At 37.2% G+C, this 24,715-nt stretch overlaps 1 protein-coding gene across 1 annotated transcript in view; it reads left to right on the forward strand.

Moving 5' to 3' along the window:
• The window catches only part of LOC145688503 (transferrin-like), a 142,533-nt gene that overhangs the window by 68,004 nt on the left and 49,814 nt on the right, over positions 1-24,715 (forward strand). Inside the window, exons 6-7 of the mRNA XM_081762845.1 lie at positions 8,918-9,075; positions 15,508-15,638. Coding sequence (XP_081618971.1) covers positions 8,918-9,075; positions 15,508-15,638 — 289 coding nt within the window. The remainder of the gene's footprint in view (positions 1-8,917; positions 9,076-15,507; positions 15,639-24,715) is intronic.

Consider the following 24,715-nt stretch of genomic DNA (forward strand, 5'->3'; position numbering starts at 1 on the left):
TACGTCTGCTGAATGCAATGTGTTTGTCACTAGTTCTATTAGTCATTTAAGTAAACCTGTGTTTGTGCAATCAGAACCAGATATTAAATATGAGTGGCCAGTTAGCCCTAGTGAAACTAAAGTGGTTGCCAGTGCTCTAAATACTTTTCCAAATGTCAATTCTTCTGTTTATAATAGTAATGTAAGTAATAGTACTCGTACTACTGACACTGTCACATGGTCAATGTCGAGAGGGATCACTTCTCATGTTGGTAATAGCCCACCGGTGTTTAATACCAGCTATTTAAAGCCTAGTTATGATCCTAGTGTTTTTCACACTACTATTGTACCGAATAGTCAAGTACCGCGTAACAATGTTGCCACCTTCAGTGGTATAACACCTAGTTCATTGCCCTTTGCGATTTAGCAGAAAGATTTAAAATCTTTTCCTTCGTATTCTGGGGATATCAAACCTGGAGCCCCAAGGAAGTTTTTAAGGGATCTTGAGAAATGTTTAAGTATGTATTCACTTACTGATGGAGACAAATTACGGGTCGTAGAACATTGTAGGGTGCGAGCTGTGTTTGCTTGGTATAGCTCAGTAGCTCCTGAAATCAAAACTTATCAAGACTTTGTGCGTCTTTTTAAGAATCAGTATGGTTCGCCTCAGATAGAGCGTGCACAGAAGAAGTCTTTGCAATCTTTGCGTTATGATAAGACAAAATTCGCTTCACTGTTAGACTGTTTGGTTTGTAGTTGAAAGTTACTACAATATATGTGAAACCCCGAGTACTTCTTAACTTGTGGAATTAATTTTGAATTGTTTACCGCCTAGGGATATGCGTTTGCTGTCTGTTCAGCAATATAATAGTGTTGATGAATTAATGAGTAAAGTAGCGTTATTATCTGGGATTGAGGATACTTTTATGCATGAAGTTAGGCCTCCGACAAAGAAAGTATTCGCTAAGCAAGCTAAAATTATTAATCGTAATTCAGAACATGTTGACAGTAGCTGTCAAACTGAATTTTTAAGCTATGCTCAGACTGAAAGTAGAAATAATAACAACAATAACAGTAATAGTAATAATTATCAGTATAATAATCGATATCGAGGAAATGGTAGAAACTGTTATCGTGGAAGAAATCGAGGACGTAACGGAAGATATCAAAATAATGATAGGAGACGAGATGAGGCATCTTCCAATCCAAGGGAAGATCAACCTTAATCTACTTCGGAAAACTAAGGTTGCAGTCTTTTCCGAACACGGGGGAAACGACTGATGTATCTCTCCAGTCCCCGTAGATAATGATTCTGAAACTAATGTCAAAACTTATAATGTCTTGGTTGAGTCATTATCTGGAGATGTAAACAATAATGAGAGCAATAATGCTATGTCATTTAACGTAAACTTTGTAGTCGAAGAGGATGAAGAAAAAGAAAAGCCTGACTATTATTTTTCTTCTTCCCCTGTTGTAAAAGGGAACATTGGAGGAGTCCAATTAACTTGTACCATTGACTGTGGATCTGAGTTATGCCTTTTGGACTGGAATATTTGGAAACAGTTAAAATTAAAATTTTCATCTGCTAAATTGCGACCATATACTGGTTTATCATTGGGTGCCTTTGCCGGTACAGAGAAGTTTTCAGTTCAAGGTGTCCAGATATTTAGTTTAAATATTCAGGGTCATTTATTTGATATTCCGTTGTTTGTTATAAAATATCTTCGAACAGACCTTATCTTGGGTTGTCCATTTTTAGACAAATTTAAAGCTGTTGTCGACAGGGAGAGAAAGGAAATCAGATTGCGTGATAATGCTGGTAGTCTTGTCGTGATTTCGACTGATCAACTTAGTATTCTTATGGTAGCTTTGTCTTCAAACAAGGTTGAGATCGGGAGGACTGAATGGCTATCCGATAAGCAGGAATTACTCCCTTCCAAACTTTCGTGTTCTGATGTTAACATTTTAGAGGTTTCTCCTCCAGTAGAAAATTCAGCTGTCCTTTCTGTGTCAGATGTGCATATAGTTCCTGAATCCAATCTTTCAGAAGCTGAAATTCAGGACTGCATCTCATCTCGAGAAGATTTAGATAGCAATGTCAAGCAACGTTTATATAATTTGTTACTCCGATATCGTAATATTTTCTGCGAGTATCCCCGTAGAATACGAACGCCTTTGTACAAGATAGAATTAACCGATGAGGAACCTGTCGTAGGACCGTATTATTCTGTGCCAAAATCCATGGAAATGGAATTTGAGGCAGAATTACAGAATTGGATTGAATTAGGCATAGCCCGTGAACAGACCTCACCGTACCGGAACCCCATGCATTGTGTTCGCAAGTCGTCTGGTGCTGTTAGACCTGTAATTGATTTTCGCCTACTGAACCACCGTGTTCGGGCTCCTAAGGCTCAAGTGGAACCAATAGGTGATATATTGAACCGTGTAGCGAAAGCGCAATACTTTTCAAAGTTTGACTGTTCGTCGGGATATTATGGCGTAGGTCTCCACCCTTCGTCATATCCCTGTACAAGTTTTGTTTATAAAGGACGCCAGTACGTAATGATGGTTTTACCTCAAGGAATCAAGAGTGCGCCCGCCATTTTTCAGAGTGTAATGCATAGTTACTTCGATCAAAGTACTAAAGATTTTGTTACTTTGTTTCTGGATGATATTTTAATCTCTAGTACTTCTCTAGACAAACATTTCGCCTATTTGGAGCGTGTGTTCGAATTTTTTGAGCGTGGAAATTTTTCCCTGAATTTCCGGAAGTGTTGCTTCCTTCTGACGGAAGTGAACTTTCTGGGACATCTCATTAGTGGTCAGACTGTTAAAGTTGACCCACGTCATAATGAGCCAATTTGTTGCTATCCCATCCCGAAAACCAAGAAGAAAATGCGTCAATTTCTAGGATTATTGGGATGGCGACAGCGGTTTATTCCCAATTATTCGACTCTTACTTCTCCGTTGTACGATCTCATTAAAAAGGGTGTTAAGTACAAGCTCACTCCTGAAGTTTTGGACCTCTTTTATAAATTGCGGGAAATCGTCAGTAATCCACCTGCGTTGGGACAACCTGATTTCAATTTGCCGTTCCACATCCATTCGGATGCTTGTTCAGAGAATTTGCTGGTTTTCTGGCACAGTACCCTGACGGGTCTGATCATCCAAATGTTATTGCCTACGTTAGTCGTAGAGTTAAACCGCACGAACTCTCATTGTCTTCTTTTCAGTTGGAATTGCTCTCTGTTTTGTTTCTGTGTGAACGCTTTTCACAATATATTCTTGGAAGAAACACGTATATTCATACAGATAATGCTGCCGTCACTCATTCCTTCTCTATGAAGAACTTAGACACAAGGACGACTCGTATGCTTCTTAAATTACAAAGGTTTGATCTTGTCTTCGAGCATTGCCCTGGGAGTCTAAATTTTGTAGCGGACACATTGAATAGGAATCCACCGGAAGTGCCTTCTAAGTTAGAAGAGTATCATGTCAATTTCTTGTCTGTTCAAGATTCGTCTCTTTTCAACCTAAAGAAAGTCAGGGAAAAGCAGCAGTATGATGATTTTTGTATTAAGTTAAGGTATTTATTGGATAGTTCTCCAGAACATGTCACTTGCTATCAAGGTTTGTTATATTTCAAGCATAGGAATTCGAACCAATGGCTTTTGGTTATTCCTCAAGAATTAGTAAAAGAAATAATTGGAATAGTCCATTCGCGTGGTCATTTTGGGGCTAGGAAATGTATGTTTCTATGTCGTTCTTTATTTTACTGGAAGAAACAGACTGTCAGTTCTACAGTATATCAGAGATTGTCTTGATTATGCTGAGACAAAGTTCGCCAATCAAGTAATACATAAAGAAGAAATTCATATAGAAGCTAGTCGACCTCACGACCGTCTAGCGGTCGATCTCGTGGGGAAACTCCCAGTTAGTAATGGTTATTATTATATTTTGTCTATTATCGATATTTATTCTAGGTTTGTTTGTTTCTTTCCTTTGAAGACTGCTCATGTTATAGGTATAATTTCAGTGTTGGAAAGGAATTATTTTTATTTGTTTCCCTATCCTAATGCTATTGTCTCAGACAAAGGTTCACAGTTCGTTTCGCGCCCCTGGCAGGACTATTGTAAGGAGCATAATATGAAATCAATATTAACGTCCAGTTATTCCCCTTCTTCGAATGGCTTGGCGGAGAGGAGCCATAAAGAACTCAACCGAATTATTCGTTTGGAGTGTCATAGTAATCATTCTAAGTGGAGTACTGTACTTAAGCGATGTCAGGAACTTCTTAATTATTCGTTATGTAGTAGTATTGATTGTACGCCTGCCGAGCTATTTTAATCTTATTCTGCTATTGAAGCATTTAAAAAGAATTTTCCTTGGCCTGGTTACTAATAAAACTAAGAAATTTTTGAAACAAAGAGGAAAGGAGGTTAAGTTAGAAGAAGGAGACCTAGTAATGGTAAGACTTCACCATCTTTCCTCTTCAGTTAAAGGAGAATTTGCTAAATATATGAAATGTTTCTCGGGCCCTTTCTTGGCTAGAAAGATTCTGAAAAACTCAGTGATTTTACATACCCTCACTGGAGAAAGTGTGGGAACGCAAAATTTTCACAACTTGAAGAAATTCAACTGCTCCAAGGAAAGGAGAGATGAACTTCCTCGAAATTATCCACATAAATAATCTTCTGTTTTTAAATAATGATATATATAGGGTGTTCAAAAATAACTGACCCTTTGTATCATTTATTTTTTCCTGTCCCCTGGGTGGATGTAACGTTCCTCTTTGAGCGTTACATTTTCTCAAAGAGATTATTCGTAGAAATGTGTAATTAGCTCTTAGTAAATGTTATTTTCTTTTATATTTTCTCAATTCTCGACCCTCATGAAGGATTCAAGATGGTCGACAATTGGACTAGTGTGTGTAGTCGTAGTATGCTACTTTTCTTTTGTATGTCTATGACTTGCGTCGAGCGGATATCTTTCAGCTTCTGAAGATAGCACTGACTGCTTGAAATAATTTGAAATTTGTGTTTCGTTTAAACAGAGGGATTATTATAAATGTGCATATATAAACATTGGCTTATGTAAATTCTATTTTTATTTAGTCATATATGTTTTATTATTAAAGTTGTTGTTTCCATACTACGCTCTGATGCGTAGTAAGGAGCGACCAATCAGAGAGCGAGTTGGATGCAGGCGCACGCTCCCTTTGTCTTAGTTCTTTGTACCGGGAAAAATATGGTGGTGGTGAGAACGGAGGTGTAGTTTTCGTCCTGTCTTTTGACCTGATTACTGCGTGTCATGCAGTGAAATGATTGTTTCCCATCACAAACCTTATAAATAGGAGGTGCTGTGACTCAATAGTGATGGTAGATTAGTGTGCGTGCAGTGAACTACAATAAATTACCTACGAACACTCAGCTCGTGCTCGTGCAGGATATTACTAGGATAGTCTTGATTCTCGCTAATCGTTTGCTGTGAGGTAAGTGGAAGTCTAACAGTCCTTTCCCAAGAACTGTCTCTGGGACCAAGCTCGATTATGTATGGCCTCTTCTTTTTGACGTAGCGATTCCCCGTCCTCTGCTTTCCTTAATATGGGACTCCGTCCTTTGTTACTCGTCGTCTGATTCCACCTGCTTTTGTGGGACTTAAATGCATCTTTCAGTGAAGTTCCCGTCTGCGGTCGTTGTTGTGGACGTGAGTGTTTCAGCAACTTTGCAGTGAGATTGTCTACCTGGTGAGGGAATTGGTGGAGTGTATTTGATTGCTATAAATCAAAGAAGGTTGCCATTTGGTCAAGCTGTGCCTATGCCTATGATTACGACCGTCATGTATCGAGATGCCTGTGAGGTCGTTGGAGACCGGTTGCTACCCTAGGACGCTGTCCGAACTGGAGCCCTTTGAACTGGCCTGTGGTGTCGGTGCTGTCCACTTGTAAGCAGCGAAAGGTTGGGTAAGCTTTGGGTCACCGTCCCAGGTAACTATGTTTCATTATCTTTTATCTCATTCTATAAAAGGAATAATGTCGTCCCGGAACTGTGAGGGAATTTGTCCGCCGTTCATGTAATTCGTTCAAGTCGTCTCCATTTACAATATCCAGTGCTATACTATTATCGTCGTGTGTTTATTCTGTGTTTTGAATCGTTTATAAACTAAAGACAATATCTATACATCCATTAATCATTGGTTATTCAGTGCATTTACATACTATATGTATTTCAGTTCTACAATGTCTATAATGTCATTTCAAGTGAATCTTGTCCGTAACATGTCCGAGTAAACGAAAGTGAGTCTCTATCCAGTAAGTCGAATCATACGCCGATGGGGTAGTCTGATATCAACACCATTTCTCTCTTGCTTTAGATGGAATCATTTCCCGAGGTGCGTAGATGTATAATGTATCACTCGTTACCATCTAGCTTATGTTCGTCTAGTAGCGGGCACTCCGTATTGTCTATTTACGACGACTATGTTGGTGAAGTAAAGCTTGATTAGCAACCGCTAGCTCATGTCCGTCCGGTAGCGGACACTCCGTATTAGTTATCACAATATATAAACATATACATACATATATATTTCATAATCTAAATATTAAGTTGCCACACTGCAAATTTTATGTAAATCCTCGAGTTGTCTTCATGTCATATCTTAGCTATAATGCTATTCACTAGTTTAGCAGGACGCGTCGAAGACGGTGGGCATACGCTAGTACTCACATTTCCGATATGAGGGTGTCAGGGGTAGAGTCTAATTTACTGGTTGGTCTTGTACTTCCTATAATGTTTCTACAGTATTATTATTATTACCGCCGCTGTTAAATGTTAAGTTGTGCCGAGGGAAATATCCCCTTAACAGTTGGTTGCGGAAGTAGTGGAAACGTTATGTGTTTGGGGAGGAAGGTTAGTCGACACAGCCACATGCTTACTCCCTCTGCTGTGAGATGTTTTGTGAACAGTAATGTATCTGAAATTTCCTTCACTTGCTGTGATGCAGCCTACCAAAGATTATGTCCTGATATTTATTTGAAAATGTAAACAACTCTTGTTATTGAGGATACTGTTCAAATATTGCTGTTACTCATCTTTAGTTGTGTTGGTGCTAGAAGTTTTCTGAAATCTTTAAGGATCGAATACAGATGATTTTTTTCCTTTTTGTTTTCTGACAATTGAGTTTAGCTGTCTATGTTTACTAATGCCATTTTCAATATTATACGTTGTTTGCAAGAGAGTTAAATAAATATGATTGCAAGGTATGTGTTGTTGTTTCGAAATGATTTTTTTTAATTCTTCCTCCTTCTCCATACCGGCGATGCCATTAGTGTGCAAGAGTCTGGATTTAAGTGACGTTGTGCTTACTGGTCTATAATTGTAGCGTAAGAAAAGAATATATCGGCGACCCAATATTTTTTTCTTTTCCTTTCCCCTAACGTCAGCTCTGGATACAATTTAGAGTAAATATTACGCCTCAAGTTCGCTTCCCGTAGGCTAGGATTATTTCGCCTCACATATGTGAGGTTAGTATGTCTGCATTGATCCAATAAAACACGGTTAAGTTGATTTTGGTATAACCGTACGATGAAGACCATACACATTGTCCGTTATACTTGTGTTCGAAGTGGAAGGTAGAATTAATTTATCTTTAATAATGCAAAAACCCACTAGGTTTACTCTATTATCGTTGCTTACTTCGTGGTTGCGGAAGTTTCCTTTATGGATTATGGGTATGTATTATATATCGCAACTTTTCCTATCTTTCCTTTGAAGTCAACCACTTCCATACTGTACTTAGATATTACGTAGAAAATTTGCTTTGGGTCTTTTTGAAATATGTTTACACGGTCTTCCACTTCTTGTGTAGGCACTAACACTTGTAAGATTACCGTATCATACCATCGCGCTTTCAGGATCTTGTATAATTAGTATATTGTTTCCAAACTCAGATTTAGAACGAAGTGTCTTTAGAATATATTCTTTATGAAGAATTCTGTCCCTAAATATGAACTACCGTTTCCGAGTAGAATAAATAGTTATCTGCCCTATTACGATATTACATTACCCGCCCATCTACTTTTAACTTCCTGAGAAGTTGTTATATCTTCTTATATAATATATATATATATATATATATATATATATATATATATATATATATATATATATATATATATATATATATATATATTAATGTTTTCTATCCTTTCTCTTAATGTCTGAACCCTTCACACTTTGTAAGGACTTTTAACTCCACACATTTCTATCCCTAATTTTCTTAATTGTTCACTATACTTTGTTTCTTCCGCAGTTCGAGAAGAATTCAGCATCAGAGATCTGGTTAGGTGACTGTTTTAACTCTGTACTTTATTACAGAAGAGGCTCTGATATATATATTTCTTTTTTGATTCTTGATAATCACATTTTACTAGTAGGATTGCCAGACTTAAGAGAAATAATATTCATATTCATCGATTATTCTCCACAAAGCCACGCTGGGATGCTTAGTAGCCCCACTACAAGTTTGAAGTTCTTCTGTCATTTATCTGAGTTCTGTGTGTCTCGAAGAATTGTGTGTTAGGTCCGTAATATAGATTCTATTCTCATGTATAATCAGATCCTTGGATTAGAGGCGATGATAAAGCTTCTCATGATCGAGCAATTTTAGATAAAACGACGTGAATATGTTTGAAATAGTGTGTATTCAATAGTACTTTTTAATGTGATGCTAAAACATTAAAGAATCATATTCTGTCTTAAGAACACATCTATGGTTCAATTATATGTGAGCATTTCAAACTATTGAAAATTAGGTTTTGGAAAGGTTTGGACACAATGTCAAATCTTTAATAGGACCTGCATATTTCTAATGTAAATTTTTTATACAAAAAAATGAACAAGTTTAGCTGTAAATAGAAACCTTTTCTTTATAATTCTAGAGAAAAAATACAATCGCCTTTGTGTTTTGTGCGACAATCGGAACAATTGTTCGTACTCTAATAGCAACCGAAGTCCACACCACAACGCCCTTCAATGCCTTTCGAACAAAGGAGATGTTGCATTTGTTGCTTATGAATATGTAAAACAGGAGCTCACAGTAAGTTTTTTCTAACTTTCTTTTTTTTAGATAATAACAATTATCTATAAGTGTATTATTTTGTGTGTATAATATTATCGAACTCATTTCCAAACCCAATTATATCCTCTTATTTATTAAATACGTTCATCTCAGATTTCTGAAAACTAGTTTACACAATTCATAAAGTAATTGTGTAAAATGGCGGACCATACACCTCTGAAGAATGGTAATATCTATGTCTGGTTGCATAATGATTAAGAATTTTCTACAGTTGTAAAAAAAAAAAAAAAAAGCTTTAAGTAAAAACTTGTTATTAAGAACAAAAATAACATATTTTTAGCCTGTGTGAAGTTGGCCACCCAAGTGTTTGGGCCAGAAGAAATTTTATTGGGCTGGATAGTACTTCATTTGGGCTGTTTGGGCTACCAACTTTTAGCGTTTGGGCTACTCTGGAAACAAAGTTACAGCCTCGCAAAGTTTGAGGGGCCAACTTCACATTAGCCCCCCAAGTGGTTGGGGCAGACGAGATTTTTATTGGGCTGAGAAGTACTTCGTTAGGGCTGATTGGGTCAGCAACATTTAGCGTTTGGGCTATTATAGTTTCCGAAATATGGGCTATTAAACTTTTTGAAAAGTGATTTTCCTGCTTCTTTTGTCGGGCCAACTTCACTAATATGATATTTCTGACAAACATGTTTATTGGAATTTACAGTACTTTGTGTCGACTAGCAGTTTAGGAAGTTTCAAGATTTGGGCTGCTTTTGAAACAGAATTAGAGCTTCACAAAGTTTGGGGGCCAACTTCACATTAGCCCATAAGTGATTGGACCAGACGAGATTTTTATTGGGCTGGACGGTACTTCGTTTGGGCTAATTGGGTCAGCAACTTTTATCGTTTGGACTATGATAGTTTCCGAAATATGGGGTATTAAACTTTTTGAAAAGTGATTTTCCTGCTTCTTTTGTCGGGGCCAACTTCTCTAATATGACATTTGTGACAAATACGATTAATGGAATTGGCAACACTTTTTGTCAACTAGCAGTTTAGGAAGTTTCAAAATTTTTGCTGTATTTGAAACAGAATTAGAGCTTCACAAAGTTTGGGGGCCAACTTCACATTAGCCCCCAAGTGATTGGGCCAGACGAGATTTTTATTGGGCTGGATAGTACTTCGTTTGGGCTGATTGGGTGAGCAACTTTTAGCGTTTGGGCTATTATAGTTTCCGAAATATGGGCTATTAAACTTTTTGAAAAGTGATTTTCTTGCTTCTTTTGTCGGGGCCAACTTCACTAATATGATATTTCTGACAAACATGTTTATTGGAATTTACAGTACTTTGTGTCGACTAGCAATTTAGGAAGTTTCAAGATTTGAGCTGTTTTCGAAACAGAATTAGAGCTTCACAAAGTTTGGGGGGCAACTTCACGTTAGCCCCCCAAGTGTTTGGGCCAGACGAGATTTTTATTGGACTGGATAGTACTTCGTTTGGGGTGATTGGGTCATCAAGTTTTATTTTTTTGGGCTATTAATATTTGATCTGTATTTCAAAGGGGTTAGACCTTCAGATATTTTGCTGCCGGAAATAATAGGTTTTAATGTAATAGGTAAGGATTTTTCTTACCTTATAAACTTTTGGACTATAGATCGGTGGAACACCAAATGGTGAAGAAAGATGCAATGTTCCACACATTATGCAAGAGGTTTTGACACAGTTAATAATTTCGTCATTATTAATATCTACGATAGTACTAAATTTACATTTGGCAGAGGTTGGAAGTGGTCACCCAAAACCATTAAAATGATTCGTGCGATTTCGCACTGTACAGTTTCACACAGTGCTCATTATCGAGCAATTTCACACCGTCTTCTTTATCGGATTAATCATTCTGCAGGTGTGGTGCATCTCGCACGGTCCACCTGTCAATCATTTGATTCATCCTGAAACCGCTTTCACTATAGGGGCAGGGAGGACAGAAAAATGTCAACTAAATAAGAACAGAAACTGAGCAAACACAATTTAAAATAAATACGAACAATTGAATTAATACTATCTCAATTGAGCCGATGGCTTGAGCAGGTTGGGTTGAAATGAGTCCATCGGCTCTGTTTGACTAGGCTCAACTGAGCCCATGGCTCGAGCCGGCTCGGTTGGATGAGTTGTAAGCTCGGCCAACTTCTCGGTTCAGCTCGATAGTGAATGAGCTGTGATCTGGGCAGCTCGAGCCGTTGACAGCCCTAAATCCGGGCCGAGCATTTTTGGACATGTTTGCCCGATGCCCTATAACTTTTAATGATTTTTGGTTCGAGCCCGAATACTTGCTTCTCCGGAACTCAAACCGAAAAGCTCGTAAACAGTGTCATTGCCTCTTAGACTCGCCTTGGATTTTGCTATTCAGATATAAACCGTCTGTCTTTCCTCTTTATATGCTGTGTTGTTGTTGTTAATAATAATAATAATAATAATAATAATAATAATAATAATAATAATAATAATAATAATAATAATAATAATAAGTTCTAGCAGTAGTAATATCATTGATAATAATTATATTGTCTATGTAGGATACTTGAAGAAAGTACTTGAAATTACACACAGGATTTGGCTCGATTTAGCTCAATTCGACTCGAAACTTAACCTCAATTTGTTGGAGGAAATTGTTCGAGCCGAGTTCTCGACTCAAGCTTAAAGATGTCTGTTTCGAGTCGAGTCGAGTTTCAAAAGAACTCACTCGAACTTGCTCCTACCCATCTTCAAAAGCTGGAATAATGATCTATGATTTGTACAAAATGGATTGACGATATACAGAAGTATGAATGTTCTACCTCAGCAATGTATTGTTCGCTCGGAAAATATCAAGACGACAAGGTTCGTCTTCAAATTGCCTTGGAGTATACAGCTAATGTTTTGTGTTTCACAAATAACAACATTTTTCTATGCTTTGGGGCGGGCACATTTTTTTCGCTTTTTAAACTTCCTGACTGAATTCTCTGATGTGCTGCTTATTTTATTATTTATTTATTTTAATTTGTGATTGTTCTATCTCCTATTTCTGATGATTACAATTTTTATGTTCCTTTTCTGTTCTTATTATTTATTTTCATTTGCTATTCTTTTTTGTTTTCATCTATTTCAATTTGCGATAATTTTTGTTATTATTTTTCCTATTTATTTCAATTTCATATTGTTTATGTTAGTATTTTCTCTCCTTCCTTACTATAACTTTGGTTTGCTTATCTTTTCTTCTGTCTTGTTCTTAAGTTATTTTAATTTCCGGTTATTTTGATTATTCTTTTTGTGAAAGTGAAACATTTCCTAAGCTGTCCTCCCGTAGTATTAATTGCAATTGTTCATATTTAACTTGTGTTTGCTCTTTTTCTGTTCTTAGTTAGTTGACAGTCGTTCTGTGTCCTCCCTACTCCTATAGTGAAAACGTTTTCAAGATGAATCAAATGATTGACAGGTGGACCGTGTGAAAGTGCACGACACCTGCAGAATGATTAATCCGATAAACAGGACACTGTGAAATTGCACCGTGAGAAACTGCACGTCACCATTAAAAGGTAGGTCTTGTAATTACGACTTCCATTTATTTACGACTGTACCTGCGGGCACCGTGATCGCCTTTGGACGGGGGCATCACGCCGGTTGCCCCAGGCTTGTTACGCTCCTGGACCGAGGATGCATATGCAAGACCAAAACCAAGACTAAATGTGTAAGAATACCAAGACTGCCAAGACTCCAGCAAAAACTTGACCCACCTGCGTTGATACTTTTATAAATAGGCGAAAAATATAGAAAAGCTTTATACTTCAAATTCATAATTTTGTATTTCGTTTTCAGCAAGGTGGAACCGACAAAAGGAGCAGGAAAATCACTTTTCAAAAAGTTTAATAGCCCATATTTCGGAAACTATAATAGCCCAAACGCTAAAAGTTGCTCACCCAATCAGCCCAAACGAAGTACTATCCAGCCAAATAAAAATCTCGTCTGGCCCAATCACTTGGGTGCTAATGTGAAGTTGGCCCCCCAAACTTTGTGAAGCTCTAATTCTGTTTCGAAAAGAGCCCAAATCTTGAAACTTCCTAAATTGCTAGTCGACACAAAGTGCTGTAAATTCCAATAAACATGTTTGTCAGAAATATCATATTAGTGAAGTTGGCCCGACAAAAGAAGCAGGAAAATCACTTTTCAAAAAGTTTAATAGCCCATATTTCGGAAACTATAATAGCCCAAACGCTAAGAGTTGCTGACCCTATCAGCCCAAACGAAGTACTGCCCAGCCCAATAAAAATCTCGTCTGGCCCAAACACTTGGGGGTTAACGTGAAGTTGGCCCCTCAAACTTTGTGAGGCTGTAACTTTGTTTCCAGAGTAGTCCAAACGCTAAAAGTTGGTAGCCCAAATAGCCCAAATGAAGTACTTTCTGGGCCAATAAATATCTCGTGTAGCCTAAACTTTTAGGGGGCCAAATTCACACAGGCATATTTTTATCCTAATTTCTCAAAATGAAATGTTAAAATAAGTGGTTATATAGGCCTATAGGTTAAACTGGTTTTGTTAATAGTATTTGTAGAAACAAGAAATAAGAATAAACGAAAGGTGTTGCAAATAACATTAAAATAAAAACTGAGAAACAAACGTTGTGGTTTCTAAATTTATTAATCATTTATTAAATGATTCGTTCAATTATTTGTTCAGTTTTACGAGCAAAGGCGTTCCGTTTGGCATTTCTTCACTGGAAATATTTCATGGACATTTCACTATGTATTAGATTTTAGGAATATAGCATTCGGCATATTGGATTTCATGTGACGTCATACATCTGGTGTCATTTTAAAAAGATTATGATGAATCCGTTGAATTTCATTCGTGAAATTCTATCAACGCGTTTTAGTTCTAAGTGAAATAAGGAACGTATATACTTCCTCACTCATATATATATATATATATATATATATATATATATATATATATATATATATATATGTGTGTGTGTGTGTGTGTGTGTGTGTGTGTGTGTGTGTGAGAGAGAGAGAGAGAGAGAGAGAGAGAGAGAGACAGTTTTGAGTTTCTTTTCAGCAGTTATGCAATAAAAAAATATCTAATTTTGAATATGATTGATAGATTGGAGATATTTAGTTGAGAGTTAAAAAAAAAAATAGTGCAGCATATGTCATTTTAGTGTATAAATCGGTGATAATCCGTTATTCAAACAAGTAAACATTCAAAGCTAGTAAGAACGTAATGTACTTTTAATGTAAAATAAATACGAAGCAATGAGATCAACAGATCTTATTGACCTGATCAAAATGATATGACTGACTAGTGAGTGTATATCATTATGCATAGTTTTAGAAAAATCGAGATTTTTTTTGGTGATAACCAATTCCCGAATTTTTACTTTCCGGAATCCGGAAAGTAAAATCGGAAAATCCGGATTTCGGAAGAAACGGAATTTGGAAATTTCCTTGTTTCAGAAAAAATCCGGAAATAGGAAAAATCCGGAATTTAGAAAATTTCGAAATTTAGAAAAATTCCGCAATTCGGAAAATTTTCGGATTTTTTTTTAATTTCGAAATTTTCCGAATTCAGGAATTTTTCCGAATTCCACAAAGGGAAATTTCCGATTACGGAAAATAAATTTTGCGGATTTCGGAAAATTTTGGCCACCCTTGTTTTTTTAATTGTATATGTACATCTAAAAATTGCACCACGCTAAGGCTATAAGGTAACCATGCTTATCTATTAAGATGGAACTGTGCTGAATTATACCTTCATCAGGCGTTTCATTATGACTAGCAAGATGTCACTACAGATTAATGAGATATTACCCGAAATTGTGATAAACACTAAAACTTTTTGTTTAACTGTAATATTTTGTGCAAAGATAATATTTATATCAATCAATAAGATCACATTGACCTACAAATGTGACATGCTTGAGGTTAGTAATTCTCATGCTTAATTTTTTGAGAAAATCGAATTATTATGGTACTAAAGAGTATATTGTTCGTTGTCAACAGTAATTCATAGTTCCAATTCTGCTGGAATAGACTATTTATTTACTTACTGTATACATAAAACAAATACATTCTTAGGTAGCAGATTGTATTTGCTGTTGTTTTTCTTATCCTCACGGTGACACACAAATACTCTTATCACTGACGTACTACCTGTAATAGTTTGTCTTACAGTTCCGGCAATTTATCATTGCCTTAATCATATCATCACCATTAGCAAGATATTGTGTCTGATAAAGGGAATGATGAAATAGTCAAGAAGCGTTTTCTGTAAAATCGAATCAGTGTCCCAAGAATAAGCTCCTATAGGTTTATATAAACTTTCTGGTCTATATACGTAGGTATATAAGGTTTATATGGTACATTAGGTGTCCAAACTCAAAAATGATCTTTACGTGCTTTGTGGATATTAGATACTTCTTTATTGCAGCAATCGCCAGGCAGAGGGAATGGTCTTTCTAATTTATCATATCTATGTCCGAATGGTACCGTTAGCCCAGTTATAGGATCGACGCCCTGCCCTTGGCTGAGACAACCTTGGAGTGCAGTTGTAGCATCAAAGTAAGTTTTTCTGAAACTTTAATCAGATTAGCTGACATAGTTGCTTGTTCGGATAACCAATATCAATAACATAATTGCATCACTATGTCCTTTTGATGCTGTTCTGTCTGTAAATAATATTATCTTTAAGTTACTTGTATTTTCCAAATTACAAGATCTTGGACACTATATTTTCAAAAGTTTAATTTTGTATTTTAGTATTGTTTTGAGTGAAGTTTATTTGAGCACTCTCTTTTAAGTTTTTCTTGTGATCGAAGCAGGTTAATATAATCTTTACATTTTGATTATGGTTGCTTAGAGAAGGGTATAGTAATACAAGTTTAAGCAATAATAGCAACCACAGCAATCAACATTGGATCTTCAACTATGAGTTGAAGATCACTTTCAAACTAGAAATAATAAATTTTCATTCCACAAGTTGCCCGATGATTAGCTAAAACTCTTTTATTTGTTGGCGTAAGAGAAACATGTATTAATACCATTAGTATGAGCTAACTGTTTATTTGTCCACTTGTAATACTATTTCATCCACTTGTATCACTTTTCGAGACTTCAATTAATATTTTTGATTATTCAAATACGCATATGGGCAAAGTTGGAAACTGTGGTCCCCTACAGTAACTCAGCATCTCTGGTCCCAAATACGAAAGTTAGAACTTTAATAGTGGCAAGTATTTATTTACAACTGACTCAAACTAGGCGCATGTCACAAAAGTTTAAAGTTGTTTAATGTGGTTACCAGCATTTTGGGTAACCCTTTGTCAGCGATGTGGAAGTAACCGGATTCCAGTAGCAACACCTGTTCAGTTGATAGTTCTAATGGACCGGTATATTTCTGAAGAATCTCTTGAACAATTCAGAAACGAATGCCACGACGAGGTTTCTTCATCGTAGGAATCAATTCGAAGTCAAGTCACAAGGGCTTAAGTCCGGGAAGTAGAGTGGACGGTACAGCACTTCCTACCCCCATCAATTGAACAAATCAGTCAACCTTGTGCTCATCCATTGAACCTTGGCCTATTTGAGCCAGAGCGTATTCCAGCAAAATGATGGGTTGGATCTGAAAAAAGTGTTTTCGCTTCTTTCTCAAAGCTGCTCGCAAGTTTTGTTCCAGAAACTAACAAAAATACTGCGCATTTACTGTTTGATGTGAAGGAATGGTATGAGTTATATAATTACACCACCACAGTCGTACACGAGAATCACCATAACTTTCACATTGCTGCGGCTCTGACGAACTTTGGATTTTTGTGGTGACCCATAATAATGACGACATTCATTTGATTGGCACTTCAATTGTGGCTCGTACGATTTGGCCCATGTTTCATCCAGCGTAATGATACGCCGTAAGAAAGCCCCTCCTTTGCGCTCATAGTGTTCCAAGTGGATAGGAACAGCGTCATATCGTAGTCATTTCTGCATTCCGTCAACTCATGCGGAACCTATCGTGATGCAATTTTTCTTATGCTCAAGCATTTTTTCAGAATGTGCAGAACATTCGTATGCGCCAATCCTGTCTCTTGGACCAGCTCACGAATAGCATGGCGTCGATCAGTGTCCAGTAACACGGTGTAGCGCCCCAGAGGGCCCAATCCCTGGCAGGCCACAGCTAAGTTTGATTGCTCAGTACCGGAGCACTGAGATGATAAGTATATGGTAGGGGTCGCCACCTGTGATCAACCTATGACACAGGAGAAGAATAAAGCAAGATGCTAACACAGGAATAAACTGCGCTAAAGTAATGCGATAATAACAAAACAAGGAAAAGAAAAGAAAAAAAAACTTTAGTACAACGGCAAACGAATCCAACATGTGCGAGACTGCCCCCTGCACACTCTACGAGTGCACAGAAAACAGCCCTTCCCTTGTGCTGTGATTTCCTTACCTATGCGTATCTCATGAGAATGCAGAAGCTGAAAGAAGAGACAGTAGTGTTGATCTCACAAATATAACACTTATGGTAGGGTGTTGCAACATTTATTTAACTGAAAGAATTTTCACAATTTAAGAGTAGTCAATTTTGCTAAATATGACAACAAAATTATATCGAGATTACGATTGCGACTGATTTCTGAGAACCCTCTGCAATGTTATACTTCGTAACTTATTCAGGTACATAACTGAATAAACTTACACCCACAAAATTACTACACCTGAGTTGAAAATAATGATACGTGATTAAACACACACATCAAAAGTATTAAAACAAAATATATATATATATATATATTAAAATGGCATAATGAGTAATTTATTATCACTTTGACAGATAATAGGACCAATGGCTCGAGCAAAGTATAGACTTACTTACCACGACTAGTCGGGTTTACACCAATTATGTAATACTTAAAAATGTAACATGACATACTTATGAGTAACTACCATAGCAATAATGAACCCCAAAGAAACATCATGCTAGATAAAGTTTCATTACTTCGCGTATAAACATAAAACAAATGACTTGTCCTAACTCAATGAGGACATAAAAGTGGGCTAAGGATGGACAAATTAGACAAATGTAGTTGTGAAACATTATAAATAGACCGGACAACGAGTTGCTAAAAACCAAGCCTCGGTCAAGATGCTAGGTACAAATGAACATCATAATTATGTAGACATAATGATCTGATTAACAAAAACCCATGTAATCGTCATGTAGTGGCGCACTCGGACAAAAATTAAAAGAGAAAGACCATAAAGTGATCAATATGAACTGACAAAAGTTAATTCCATGGTGACCTTAACATAGCAAACCAAAAGGACAACATTCCTGATCAACTTGTGCTAGATGGCCAAGTGCCTCTTAAATACGGAAAACGTATTCATGCTTCAGACAGTGATAAACTCAATGAATAGCGGTTAACTAGACATTCATGTAGCTAGTGGTATTCCTATGACGTACTTCCGCGTTGATAAGTGCTAATAGACATTTGTAGAAAATACATTCCTAAGACGTGCATCAGCAAATCCACATAAGGGTGCTATGTAAACACGATTCCATGAATCAGCAATAGTAAAGATAATTCTGTACAAAGCAGAATTATGGTTAGCCTGCTACGAAGGCGGGCACTCATAACACAGGGTACTTATCCCTTTGACAGGTATTAAACAAGCAGAAATTATTATACCTTTCACAAATGCACTTTCACTATTAACGGAACACATTCCTATAGGAAAATAAATGATATACACACTGACTGCTGCTCAAAGCACACACGATGCACAAAAACTTGGACAAAATAAATGATCACTGTTGTGGAGAGGTTCATTTAAATTATATGGCCTAGAAGATTAGACACAAGAAGATTTCTTCATTTTTACACAACCCCGGTCTGGGCAGGTGGGAGCTGGTGTGCACCCAATCCATGACGTTCACTGGACGGCTTCAAAAACGATGATAATATGCTTATTTATGATTATAAACTGAAGTCTAACTGATAGGTAGTAAGATTATAACATCATAACGATAATATAGGAACTGAACGCTTTGTGAAGATCACAGATAGTGGATTAATGAAAACATATATATATCAACTCTTATTGATTAACACTTCATGTGTGAGCCTATGCATAAAGTTCCACTTTAACCACTTGAAGCGATGATAGGTTCTTAACTTCTTGAATAGCCACCCAAAAGTAATGGATCACATAGATTACGAGGTTACGTGCGATTAAGTGGCTAAACAGCATGAGCAAGATTAGTATGAACAAATGATAACCCTGTAGCCATACTTGCCACTCAAATAACTCACAATGATAACGATGTTCTGGATTCCACTCCCAGAGTGTTATATTATTATAGGCAAAGTTACTATAAACTATTGACGCTTCCATGTTAAATAAAGGCACTGATATCACTGAATAATATAAATGAAGAGAGTGCTTACTTTCGCCTCGCTTCACGGACATTGCGAATGAGTTGGGGGCCCCGCTGCTAGGAATTTAGTTGGACATTAAGTACATTAGTTCAAACTGCAAGTTAAAAATACAGGCCACTAAAAACATGATGACCAAGCCGCTTTGCGAATGGTTCACACTAGATATCAGAATATGATGATATGACAGGATGCAGTCCAACCTAAAAACGTGCACCTACACAATGATGGCTCACGTGGTAGCTAGGGCGAATGAGTATTACCCAACTCCATTCAGAATTTTATACTATGCAGATTAGTGGCACATATGAAAAACATGTGAAGCAGTTCACTAGAGTATGAAGTAGATCAAACACACTTTTAAATATGGCGATGGCCAATGTAACTAGAGATTTGACATAAGTTTTGCTAACACACAAAAGTTAATGTTACCATTGCGTCTTCTTGTTCAGCTTCGAGTACCCCGAATCCCTTGCGCGAACCCGCGAACATGATGTTTCGGCAGGGTTGCCAAATACAAAAGGATTACAAGAGGTAAGTAGTAACTTGTACTAATGATACAATTGTAGAATCGTTTATATAGGGGCGTTACAACCTCGCCCTGGCTGAAGAAAAAAAAACTTTGACCAAACAGTTTTTTTTATAAGTACGTATTCACCAACAATTCTTGGCGCTTTTCCAAGGAACAGTTAAACAATTTAACATTATCTAAATTATGAGTGCCAATCCATTCATTATTTAAATTTACCAAACTTACTGCATTATTCTCTACACCTATGACCAAAAATGGACCCAAATATTTCAAGAAAAATTTACTAATAGTCTTATCCATCATAGAGCTATGCTTCTGATTCTTTACAAAAACAAGATCACCAATTTTAATTTTGACACCTTTAGTTTTTACTTTAGAATTATTTTTTCTAAGACTTTTCCTTGTATTTAACAATACTGATTGATGCCTAAATTTGTGGTCCACTTCACCAAACTCTAAAGGCCAATCTAATTCTTTCTTGAAATTATCTAGAGCTGAGAAATTAAGAAAAAGCTCTGAAGGAGCGTAACCAGTAGTAAGAGACACAGAGTTGTTTAGCAGTGACTGAACCTCTGATAATTTTTGACTCCATTGAGTATGATCTTTGTTAATAAATACCCTTAACAAACGAGAAACTTCTGAGTGATATCTTTCTACAGGATTGGATTTTGGATTGTACGGGCTCAATAACAAGTGTTGAATGCCAGGCCGGCGACAGAAACGACGCCACGAGCAACAAACGAACTGTGCTCCCCTGTCAGTAATGAGTTCCTGGGGAATAGGATAGTGATAAAAATACCTTTTAGTAAAAATAGAAATAATCTCTTTGGCATTAGCATTCCTTACTGGATACAACACAAGGAATTTACTATAGACATCTAAGACAGATAATATGTAAGAATAAGAGTTACTTTTTGGTAAGCGCCCTATAAGGTCTACACTTAATTTACAATGTGGGCGATCAGCCTCCACATGACAAATTTGATGCACTTTGGCCTGTGAACATGGTTTAGTCGTTGCACAAATTTCACAATCATTTATAAATTTAGCAATGTCACGCTTCATATTCGGCCAGTAGAAAAGCTTTCTACAATGTAAGTAACACTTCCTGGACCCAAAATGTGCTTCCTTATGAATTTCGTCTATTACTATGTGCACAGGGTTTAAATAAGGTGACAATCTTTCTTCAATCACTCCCCATTCCAGCCATTTCTGCAAGAGTCTTCTGAATGGCTCCCGCATTGAGTAGGCTATCGGGTATGGCTTGCACACCACTGGCTCATTATCAGTGAGCTCGATCTTCAGAGGCTTTATTTTTACTGGTCTAGGTCGCTCGGAAAATAACTCCCTGTAACGAACTAGTAAATCCACTAATCTGGACTTAACGTCCTCGGTTAGGTCAGTTCTGGACAGGATGGTATCTCGAATTTCGCTCACTGGTATCAAATAATCATCTTCTTGGTTCACTTCTTGTATTAAAGGTTCTGGTTCCACTGAACTTATCCATAAGGAGTTCAGATTCAATTTGGCTGGCTTGCCATCTAGGTCTTTGAAGGTAAGGATACGGTTAGCAAAGTCTACAACACAGCTGTATTTACTCAAGAAAGGAGTTCCTACGAGAACGTCTGACTTCATACCTTCCACAATGAAGAAAGAAACTTCGAGAACATGACCGGAGAATTCCAGATATAAAGTCTTTTGGCCTTTAACTCGGTGTTTATTATCACCCACGAAGGCTTGCAAAGTTACATGCTTAGCTGGCACTAGCTTGGCGGTAGGTAACACTTCTACAATCCTTTTCCAATTATCATAACTCAAAAGGTTAGCCTCACAACCACTATCGATTATACAAGATAGAGATAAACCGGCTATCTGGCCTGACAGATAAGGTGACTTTACGAAAGTACTATTTTCATTGACACTGTCAAGAGAATTTTCATTTAAAATAAAATAAACTTGAAGAGGGGACTGAGTAAACCAGGTACCATTAGTTCTGTTAGATAACGTAGCTTCTGGTCGCTGACTACAATCTTGGCGGGCTCCAGGCGACCGATCAGGAGTCTGCCCTGTTAATTTAAAGCTGCATTACATTGAGCATAAGGCTCAGAGACAGTTTGTGAAGTTACACCCCTACTTTCATGATTATTTATAAAGTTAGGACAATGACTACAATTACAACAAGAGGAAATAGGTTCAGCCTGTTCACAAGAATTTCCTGACTGATTATTAGCATTTCTACTAGAGTTTCTATTTCTAACGTTTACTCTTCTAATGTTACAATTAGCCTGTCGGTTGTTAAAATTACTCTGTCTATTGTTGAAATTGTTACTACTATTGTTATTATTACGGTTACCAAAACTAAACCTTCTACGGTTATTACGCCTAAAATTGACATTATTGTTACTACTGTTGTTATTGTTACTGCCAGGAGGATTATTGCCTAAGTAATCCTTTACATTGGCATATCCTACTTAAGCCCATTTCTCTTTAGTAGGTACTTTATTTTCAGAATTTGAGCTGGCACTAGAACTACCTTGTTCATTATTGTTTTCATTAATCATAGTAGTAGCAAGGTTAACATCAAAATGCACATTGCGTTTCTTACTCTTACTAGGAGTGTCATTATCATTACCTGCTTTACGTTTAAAACTAAATGATTCTAAAGACACTAGAGGACTGTTTAGCAACTTAGTCTTATCAGGTACTTCTAGTCTCATTAGGCGCTCAGCGAGTTCAGAGACAGAAGTGATTTCTACTTGACTTAAAGTAAATTGATATTCTGGAGGTAATGTATCAATAGATAATCCACTAACTCTATTTGTGACATATTATTCTTAAGCATTCTTAGACCTTTAGAAAGTTTCCAAACAAACTCCGAAGCTTTTCCATGAATGTTGGGGTTATACTTGGTGGACAGCAAATATCTCCACTGGGCCCTACAGACCTTTGGATTCAGATACTGCGACAAGAAAAGACGTTTAAAGTCATGATATGAATGAATTTGATCCGAGACCTGCGAAATCCAACAAGCAGCAGAATCTTTCATAGCTCTCATAGCAACTAACACTTGATATTCGGGATCAAGATTCAACAACCTGAAGTTCTGTTCTAATTGTTGTAAGAAATCAAGTGGAGAAATCTCCAACACATTACCTGTAAACTCAGGGAAATGACTCAAATCTGACAAACGTAACGATTTTAGACCATGATCATTATTATTATTACCATTGATGCTAGACAGTGGACAACCGTTGGACAAGAAAGAGGGGACGTCTGGCTCCAAGGTGGAAGTTCTTGGGTAGGCAGAGTCACCTCGACCAATATTGACGGACGAAACACGTGGCAAGTCATTTCTATCTTTAGCATGCTGCGAAAGAAAAGGGTTGAATAAATTATTTCGTTCATAACTAGGAAAACCATCAACTTTCCGACCATCTAAACCTTTATCATGACCAGGTTGGGAATGAGTACAATGACTATGCGGCATACCATGAAAAGAAGCAGTGGAAACACAACTAGCGTTGTTAAAGAAATGCTGTACCTGGGACAGATTGACTTGGGCAGGGCGAAGACAAGAAGTAGTGGTTACGGAAGTAGTTCCAATCAAAGGACTGGAAACAACCACTGGAATTTCAGATTGGCTACTACCTTCACAAGTACTAGGCTTAACAAGACCCAAAAATCTTTCAAAGTCTGTGAAGTGTCTACGCTCCACATTAACAACATCAGAATTGAGCTGGTTACTTTGCTCTTCCACTTCCTCGTCGTAATCCTGATCAAAGAGGCTGTCAACCTTCTCCTTCAAGGCTTCAAGTTCGTCCCGTAGTCCTAGACAGGAGTTGCTGGTCTGATGAATTTCTTTCACTTGGGTAGACAACGCTTCCAATTGACGCTTACACACACTATTGTCTCTTAAGCAATTAAGCAAGGTTTCTTCTTGAGAGGCTAAATTTTCGTTCACCACCTCCAGCTGATGATTCAATTCCGCCGTGTTATTTTCCAATTGGTTGCTTAATGCTGCTATACGAGCATCCTGCTCTTTAATGTGACGATCCACGGTGTCCTTCAGCTCCGACATTTCCTTTTCTACCACTTCAGAAATTTCAGTGATCACTGTTGCTTTGACTTGAGAGGTTTCCTCTGTCACGACCACTTTGATAGAGTTTATTTGGGTAGTGAGCTGTGCTAGCAGCTCAGAAAAATTAGAAGCAACACCAACTTCACTACTACTTCCACTCTGACTCTTCTCTACTAAAGATCCAGTGTTTACATCATCTATTTCAATAGTATTATCTGCTACTCCTGGGAATTGTACCAAACATGAATTACAATCCCACGAAACATTGGGCTTGCCTTTCTCGGCAAAAGCTTCCTCACTTAAACCTGAACACTGTTTACAGTACCAAGTGTTACAAGAAGTACACTCTAATAAAGTGCCTGAATGGCCACACTGACGAGCTTTCCTCTTAGACTTGTTCATTCTGGCACTAACAGTTTAACACATGCACTAAAACTAAAAGAATACACTGAAAGAATAGTTTATCTGACGTTAAACGCTCAATTGACTTTTACTTCACTGACATATGGTGCGGGTCCCCCAACCCAATCCGACATTGTCAACAGAGAGCGCTGCACCTCACCTACAATGAAAGTTGATTTAAAACAGTAAG

The sequence above is a fragment of the Thermobia domestica genome, chromosome 1 (genome assembly GCF_964235325.1).
Source record: "Thermobia domestica chromosome 1, izTheDome1.hap1.1, whole genome shotgun sequence".
Lineage (NCBI taxonomy): Eukaryota > Metazoa > Arthropoda > Insecta > Zygentoma > Lepismatidae > Thermobia > Thermobia domestica.